Here is a 9,164-nt window from a genome sequence, read left to right on the forward strand (position 1 = left end):
TACCGAGTGATGAATTGGGGTAGACGGTTGATTGATGGACGCCAGATTTACTACTTGATTGTCACCCAAATTTGGAAATAACTCGCTATAATTTTCTTTCTTTCTTCTCCTTTTTAGCTGGTGAAACTAATTGGTCTTCCGGAACGCTATCTATAAACAGCTTAAACAATTCCCATCAACTTCAAACGGATGTCTTATTGTAATCGCCTAGTGAATCTACCTACCTGAAGCTCCCTGTGATGCGACCTGTTTATTATTGCTACATTTGCATGCATTTCATAACATTCTCAAATAAATTTACCCTTGATTTACTTATCTTTTCGAGATAATTACCTCCCGAAAAGAAGAAAAGTTATTAGAAAGTTAAGAAGAAAAGTTAAAGAAACAGTGTATATTTTTTTGGGAAATGCCATAACATGCAAATCAACGTAGTTGCTAATTTTTTTTTAGCTCGTGATTTAAATTCATAATCGGACTCAATATAGAAGTCATACTATGACCACCTAAGTCGGTCTAGCTAGATTTTTGAAAAATTTCGTCTTTCTCCACTGAGAAATATCTAAATAAGCTGGCCTGAAGTTAGCTTTTTTTTTTTTTTTTTTTTGCTTTTTTTTTTGGAAACTACTCTACACTCAGTCTGTCCAGTTCCGTGTCATTCATCTGGTATGGCGCTTGACAACTTTTTGGTCTTAGTTGAATGCGTCCTTGGATGTGTCACGTGACTGAGTGAAATACTGGGAGCCCGTCGGCTGCCGTGGGGTGAGACGAACCGGAACTGTAAGGATTTTACAAAGTCATCAAGTACTCTATGTTAGTTACTGCCGCGCAGTCCGAATAACCGAGTTGCTTTTGTAACGCCTCCTTTAGCTAACTACACTGAACGACAGCACGAGTAGCAGCCGTTGTGAATACGAGCTACTTCTACAGGACTATCACGGCGTTGTTGCTTGTAGAAGCACAGAAGCGAATAGAACCGATCCTGCATTGCGAATAAGCAAGGACAATAGGCCATTCTCAACAAAGCACATTGTCGTAGTTAACTGCGTCGCCGGGCGCAATGACAGCGGCAACGGACTCAGGCTCGGCTTTAACCGGGACAAGCCGATGTAGATGGAAGCGGCTGTATGGTAACGCAGGACACTGTGACGGCAGACATGCCGAGAAATGACCTTGCTGGACGGAAAGGACAGATATTAGGGGAAACGAGCGGAAGAAAAAGGACGAAAAAAAGGAATAGGGAGAAAGAAATTAAAGACCATCAAGAAGTAAGTAGGTTGTCGCTGGAAACATGCACATTTCTGCGTCTACCAGTGCCGAAGAAGCCAATGTACCCAACGCTGCCGATCACGCTGTGCGTGACACCAAAACAAGAATTGTTTTCGCACGTACGAACTACGTGTGTGGTACGGAAGCGACATAAGACTAGCGACGTGCACACGTTAATGTGTGTCTAGTCGAATTTGGGGAAGATTTAAAGCGTGGAAACGACCATTTGAACTTGTCGTTCTGCTAAGATGGCAGTATATATCGTAGTCTCGAAAAGATGGTCGTCGAACGATCGTCGCGTAACGTATAGGAGAAGCTGTGGTACATGTTACGTGACTGTTGGGTGCCGTAGCTTTTGAATTCACGCGAACCTTAAATCACACGACAAACTGTACTTCACGTTTACCCTTGTTATATTCAACTGGTCTCAGTATGTTAGTACAAGCGAACCACTATTAGAGATTTTACCATTAAGGTCGATGCATACAACTTCAAGTTGCAGGTTTCAATGCTGTATACAAGAATATACCGAGGTTTACAGACGACTTAAAGGATATTTGAATGACTCATATTGGGATACGGCTTAAACCATGTCTACCTAAGACCCAAACTGGAATCTATACGGAAATGTGTAAGCATCTTTTGCCAAATGAAATTGCTATTATTATTATTACTACTATCAGTATTAGAATACCTGTATCCTACTTAATTATGTATATTCCACTACAAGATCGCTTTATTTATTAGCCTATAAGGTCGCCATCGCAGTGCACTCGTTTTTAACAAAGCTATCCTGAAAAAAGTTTCCCTTTTTAAAGAGAGGCAACGGTGATTAAGGAGCATTTAAGTTATAGCTTGGAGAAAGATAAAAAATCTAAAACAGAAACAATTTTATAGACAAAGCACTTACACCTATTATCAATGGCGAGTACGGTTGCGACGCTAGCGCTTCTTGAATTACACACATTTGTCAGGTATCCAAATGCTCCCTGAAGAAAGACATTTTTCCTGATGGTCAGGGCTTTGTAGGTAACATCCTTAGTTATGTTGACTTAAATCATAGGCGAAATAATTGACCCTGAACAATCCTGTGCCCTTGTTATTCCGTGGAAAAAGTTCACAAGAAGGTCGCTACGAGAAAAGACGCTTCTTGAAGATACTCTGTATGGCCGTGATTGAAGCCACTAGCCCATCCGTCTCAGCAACTTTTACGTTATCTACAGAAATAAGTGCTAACGGTATAGTATGCAATAAAAATAAATGCTTTCCGCCTGCTTGGGGCATGTACCGTACGAAGTACACCTGTACGATTCTTTATGAAATGATTAAGTAGCGGCCTGCACGTTAGATATTTTTGCGACACATGTCCACGTAAAGAGCATAACGAGGACGCACTTAACACGTTTTTCTTGCTTTCAACCTAATTAACTATTTTTAATTGGAAAAAAAAAAATGACGAAGGGACTAATGTGCTAGTGTTCACCTCCTAAAGCGTCGGCCATCTGGACAAATTTTAGTACGATAAAGTGTCTTTCTTTGATTGAAAAGGTTCACTAAAAATAGGTTTTTTAGGCCACCACGCGAAACCAAGCAACTTGGAATACAATAATATTTGACACTCGAAAGTTTATGCCTAGTCATACGACGATCTTCATATTGCGATAATTGCTTACATAATATCAAGTAATTTATTTACTTTTGTAAATACACCATATTATAAGAACAAACAATAACACATCATAAAATCAGGGAGAGTATATAAAACGATTTAAATGCTGTGCGTCATATCGGTTATACGAAGCTAGCTAAATGTTTCAGGGTTGTGGGTTGACCGAGTCTATCAGATATCTTGAATACGGTGCCATAGTAATGCACTGTTATTCTGCTTCTTTCTTGTCACTTACACGAAACAGTTTTGTGTATCTTCTTAGCGCCAACACAAGGTGGTAGTACGCTAGGATTTAATTTGTGTCTTACGTCAAAAAAAAAATTGACAATTCGCATTTTTTCCGCCGTTGAATTTTCATTGAATTTTTCAGTGTGGGAACAGGTTACAGCTATAGAAGCCTGCCGGGGTCATGACGATTGTTGGAATACTATTATACCTAGTTTTTATTCATAGTTTTAACATACGTTGAATGCTGAAGGGCAACATGTATCTCTAAATACTTTTCATATATTTTTTTTTTAAATTAATTTATCCTTTCATTTATTAACTGTTCAAATTAAAACAAAAGGTAAAGTGAACTGAGAACAATAGCATAAAGACAATTCTATAGTTTGTCAAACTAATATCGAATGAAACTTTCTCGAATAATGAGGAACATAGTTCTTTATTTATTTAACTTAATTTATTAAGCTAAATAAATAAAGAAAAAATGTTGCTTGCTAAAAATAATAAGCAAGACTAAAAACGGCTTTAAGAACAGTTTAGCATGAAGTCCAATTTTAAAATTGAGTGGACCAGGACTTTCATAAATGTTTTAATATTTAGATAAATAAAAGTTATTTTATTCCTACAAGAACTGTCCTGACTCACTTTTAGGGACCTACACGGCGTACAAACATCCACGAAAAAGCAGAACCCTGTTTCTGCTGCCAAGCTGCTAAACAGTATGTCAGTGAATAAACAAACACGCTAGGATGTTTTTTCTTCGCTAGGATGTAGGACTTCCATAAGGTGTGTACTTGTTGTTGCTACCTGTCTGTTTGATTTAATTCAACTAAATAATGATAGATTAATGAGTAAGCTTCTGTAAATTTCTTATATTCTATATATATATATATATATATAGAACTGTAAGAAAGGTGCAAAATCCTACGAATCTAAGGACTGGATTTAAAATTTTTCAGTTTTATACAAATCACTATATATATATATATATACATAACAAAACACGCATAACAACACGATGTCACTTGTGGGTAACCCTTGTGGGTTGGCTGAAACGAATGTTTGGTCTAGCTAAAATAGGTCAACATCACCATTATTGCATATATGTATTTCTCTTACGAAATTATAGCTATTTTTGCCAACAATGCTAAACACTGCAGCTGAAGATAAACTTCCTTAAAATTAAATATATCCCTTTTTATATGGGATGCTCGAGACGTTGTCATCTATGTTTGCCGCACATTGTCAGGCAGACACCTTCGTCGCTATATTACCATAGGTTCACTTACTGAACCCGTATAGCTACTGAACATACCAGCATTACTATACGACTCATGTGAATCAAAGGAAGTTTCGTCAGTATACACAAGCTTATTGGTTTTCAGGTGGTAATCATAGAAGACCGATATGAAATAGAGACACCGTTTATCCAAACAACATATTTATAATGACGATTGTAATATAAAGCTGATGTTTTGACTAATTATAGCACGTAATGGTCCGGGTTTTAGAAATCCATGTATGGATATACTTCGTTTCATGCTGGGTGTCAACCGTCTGATGGAAGGTCCCAAACGTTTTAGCTTTCGCTTTACTTGGATAAGACTAAAACTCTTGCAAATCGGGATTCGAACTTGAGTCTGTATGAAGATTTAAATAAGTACGATTTAAAGACGATCTAGTTTAAACTATTCCGATAGTTTATAATGTCTGTTACACGTTGTTATGATTTGATGTTTTGTCGTCTATATTATTGATGAGCAAGGCAGAGACAATCTTCAAAACATATTATGGAAGCAAAATTAGTAGGCGGATCTGGAAGTTGAATAATTTTTTTCAATTAAGTGCCGTTGCCAGGCGAAATTTGGCTGATAAATACCCCCAGTCTTCGAAAAATTCATAAGTGGTTGAGCTTACTCCAGAATAGATTAGATCAGAAAAAAAAACAAACATCTTTTAGTTTCGAAAATCAACGCCTAGTTTTTGCAAGGTTTTGCTCCTCGAAGGCCACAGCGCTGTAAAAATTCATTGGTAGGCAGAAAAACCTCTAGTTAGGGCACAGTGTTTCAAGAACGAAAGAAGAAGAGGAGAACGGAGACCGGAGACTTAAAAGTCAGTGAAGAGGTGGCCATACATCGGGACTCGAAAAATAGGAACGCACTGCCGCAATCGAAGAGGTTTTTCGCGAAAGCAGCGTTTGAAGTTAAAGACTTCTGTTTAAAAAAACTGGCTTTTTGCATGTAATGTATTATAGAATTATAACCCAAATACTAAAAATGCAGACGATAGGACGTTCGTGAATTGACTCCAGGTTAGTCTGTAATGCGTTTAATGTATTCGAGGTGCGATTCAATCCGCTTAGAGCCGCCACCGGGAGAGGGATCGGGAGAGAAATCATGGTGTAGCCTTAAAACGAAAGCGAGTTCGGTGTTAGGGTTGATTGGGGTCGAGCGGAAAGAGACTGGGGTACTCGTGTTGAATATGACGGGCCCCTGCTGTTATGAGATACTCGCTGAAAATGAACTAACGAATGCAACCCGCTCACGAGGTTCCTCACGAGACTTTTGAGCCATTAGCGTGGCAACCGAACGCACGCAGCCTGGTTACTTGATGACAATGCTAGAGCTCATCAACATGTCTCAGTTACGTTCTGGATCGAAAAAATGAATATCTAATGTTGGTTTCAACCTGTTTACCCTCGACGTAAGTGCGTACGATTACGAGGCTTGTTCCATGTCCTGAAAAGGGTAAATCTTCGAGAAGTCTAAGGTAAGGCAATTATAGATAAAGCAGTTGTAAGTATATGGCTATCCAGAATCTACCGGACGAGAATACCAAGACAGGTGGTCAAAAAATAGTTTATACTCATCATTCTAATCTGACTAGTTGTTATATTTCAAAATCCGCTGAATTTGCTTATAGCAGCCTCGTATCTTTGAATCGATATTCATTTTATTATTGCGCCAAATAGGATGCCTAATTATTACCTAGTATTAGTGGTATTTTGACGAGTCGAACTCACTTTGGCTGCTTCTGAAGGATCAAACATACGTCCGTGTACCGTTTCAACGAAGATCCACCAAGTGTAAAAGAAGAATCGAGAGTTAATGGTTTCTGGTCTAGGCGGGGCCAAGTCCACCTCTCAGGACCGAGCCCCATTCTCGACCATGTGAAATAAGCTTCATCCCGCTGATGTCCGGTCGTACACGAAAAACATTACTGAAACCCTCTAAAAAATACAAAACAAAAAAACATACGTCGGTGTACGGTTTAAACGTTAGTGACACAATGGAACTTGAATCAAATAAGAAAATTCTACTGCTGCCCATTTCTACATACTATCTTAGGTCAAGCCGGAAGGGAAATTTATTCCAGAAGAATCGATAGGCGACGACAATAATCGATATTTTGCAAATGAATATTTATAAATATTCAGCATGACTTTGCCGCGAAGAGATGGAAAGAAGCTGTTTGAGCCGGAAATCGCTTACGATCAGATGGCACGAAAAACGTTTGAATATCAGCGAGCCGAATGCAGTCTCCTTGAATTTCCGTTTTCTCCCTTCTCCTCTGATGATAGAGCAAAGTTTTTCTATCGTTTTCGGAGTCGGTTGGCCCGCCCTTGCTTCCCGTTCCCAAGGAGTCCCGGTCAATGTTTCCTTGACAATGGCCGACGACTTGACTTAACGCACGGCGTACATCGCACTTTCGCTGCCACGACGTGTCCAGCACTAGTCTCCAGCTGTTATGTCCTAGATGAAGAAAGGCGCAGGTTATCGGTACACATATTGTTAAGAGGCAGACTCTGTCGCACCGCAACGCCACAGCAAAAAACCGTAAAAATAAAGGTTGGTGAAGGGTTAGCAGGATATTGTCCTTTTCACGATTTCAAGCAATGCTTCGAGGTCGGTAGCGGCGTAGATGGTCAACAATATTATTTAGCGGAACTAGCTCTGCCGCAGAAACGTTGGGAAAAACGGGTAGCAAATCTGTTAAGCTGACCATGACTCGCAGCCAAAATTCAAATGTAGCATAAAAAAATTACAATGACGTTGAATTTGCCTCTAATATAGTGTTGGGCCGGGTAAATATCTTCTGGACAACCGAACATGGTAGAAATTAGCCTTATATAAAGATGTGCAAGAAACGGAGAATCTTTTCGAAGGGAACATTCGGTCTGATTTGCAGCAGAGGTATGTAAGACCTCTTTGGCAAAGGACGACTATTCCCTATCTAGTTTTCAATGGACGTAGGTCAGATAAGATATCACCTGATGATAGCTCTGAGTTTGATAACCAGATATTTTAACTGCTAGCACGATGGCATGTACTTCAAATAATGTTTCTTTGCAGTCCATATTAGCTCAATAATAATAATACTTTGTGCCTATAAGTGCACGTTTCTATACCTATGAATACTCTGATATTTTGCGTGAAAGCGTGGACAAAGGTGTACGGAGAAAGACACTGCGGCGGTCATAGCGTGAGAAGATAGCGCGTCTATAATTAAACTAACCGCTCTTTTCGCGGTCGATGATGGTCCTGTCTATATTACCTTAATATAGGACTGCTCAAGTCCTTCCGTATTCACATCTCAAAAACCAAAAAAAGCCGAACGGAAGGTTTCTAAATGAATGTTGTTCTCGCCACTGTCAAAGCCGAGCTCAGCCAATGGATAAGGGTTAATTTTGGTTAGTTGCTATAAAAATCGATACTTAGCTCAAATTCAATTGGATAATAGTGGAAGCATAATTAGATTTGAGATATAATTCATTACTGTTACTTTTAATTCTGTTCCCTTAACGCTTCTTTATGAATAAAATAAGTAATAATCATATTTTACAGGTTATACATATTTTATTTGAATCAGCTTAGACGGACGCCGTGTCGACGGCAATAACTCATGGATTCGGCCGGTAGCTACGTCGTGCAAACCCGTTATGGTGCTTACAAGAGTAATATTTATGTGGATCAAATCAGCGCTGGAAGTTCAGCTGTAGATCTCGTGCACTTCGTGCTAACAGATGTATCAAGTCGAAAATCTTCTAAGGAAGATTGGAAATGCGTCAAGAAGACACCATAGTGTAACAAATATGACGAGGTGCTTTGTCAGGACGATAGTTCATCTGTTCGCGACGATTTACCGTTAACGGAACAATAGATTTTTCGCGCTCATCGCTATAATTTATCGTTGTTTTCGATTAATTTGTTCGAAATATTCTAATATATTCAGCTTATATGGTAAATGTCAACATACTGACCGAACGTATTAGTGAGACTAAAGCTTTGGAAAAGATAAACTTATAGTTAAGAAAGAACGAGCTGATAAGATGGACAAGCTTTTTTTTTCAAGGACAAATGTTCTCTTTGTCCTAATTGGAAGCCTACTCTTTCCTAATGGTGAACTCAAATCTTACCAAACTGCAAACCTATCTTTACGTTTTTTGTAGCTAAGTACAGGACTTACGCAAAAGTTTGGAGTAGCAAAAAAGCTTATTTAAATTACGCCAGTAATAGCATAACAATCCAAAAACCGGTCATAAATGATAATACTTTTAAAACTAATGACTCTTGTGGAGCTTGATTATTGAATTAGGTCTAACACTTTAGTTTAGACGTTGGCCGTCATAAGTCAGCTATTAGACTCTGTCTGAGAAGTCTCACTACAATCAAAACATGTCCCTTTTACGAGCTTCTTTATCTCATTAACGTATAATATCCTACATCCCCCGTATGGAAAAGCTTGCGTGTGAATAGGTCGTCTATAAGTTCAAATTAATGCCTGTCGAAGTGGATTTTAAATTATCTACAATAGCGGGAAAAGGGTTTGTGTGTGTTTGGAGATAAATGTACTTCTCAAGAAACATTTTGTGCCAATCGAACGATTTTCTCCACCGATGTTAATTATAAACTTCACAGTCTATACGAACTAGCGGATTCTAATCGAGCACAAGCTGTTGCTTTATTTCTATTTTAATGCTAGACAAAGATAATATGATCGGTTT

The 9,164-nt window shown here is 38.6% G+C and overlaps 1 protein-coding gene across 1 annotated transcript; it reads right to left on the reverse strand.

Moving 5' to 3' along the window:
• Positions 1-471: 471 nt before the first annotated feature.
• LOC111244882 (uncharacterized) lies at positions 472-7,639 on the reverse strand. Its single transcript, XM_086978086.1, has 4 exons — positions 7,569-7,639; positions 6,652-6,965; positions 6,183-6,389; positions 472-775 (listed from the first exon to the last, which is right to left on the reverse strand). The coding sequence occupies exons 1-3, from the start codon at positions 7,637-7,639 to the stop codon at positions 6,280-6,282; spliced, it is 495 nt and encodes a 164-aa protein (XP_086834212.1). The 3' UTR covers positions 472-775; positions 6,183-6,279.
• Positions 7,640-9,164: the final 1,525 nt, after the last annotated feature.

This window comes from Varroa destructor, unplaced genomic scaffold, assembly GCF_002443255.2.
Source record: "Varroa destructor unplaced genomic scaffold, Vdes_3.0 BEIS01000001.1, whole genome shotgun sequence".
In the NCBI taxonomy this organism is placed as follows: Eukaryota; Metazoa; Arthropoda; class Arachnida; order Mesostigmata; family Varroidae; genus Varroa; species Varroa destructor.

Coding starts and splice junctions, on each gene's coding strand:
- LOC111244882 (XM_086978086.1), bottom strand. CDS start 7,639: ATGACCGCCGCAGTGTCTTTCTCCGTACACCTTTGTCCACGCTTTCAC. Junction 6,966..7,568: donor AAATATCAGAGTATTCATAG/GTATAGAAACGT, acceptor GCGGTGCGACAG/AGTCTGCCTCTTAACAATAT. Junction 6,390..6,651: donor GTTTTTCGTGCCATCTGATC/GTAAGCGATTTC, acceptor TGTATTTTTTAG/AGGGTTTCAGTAATGTTTTT.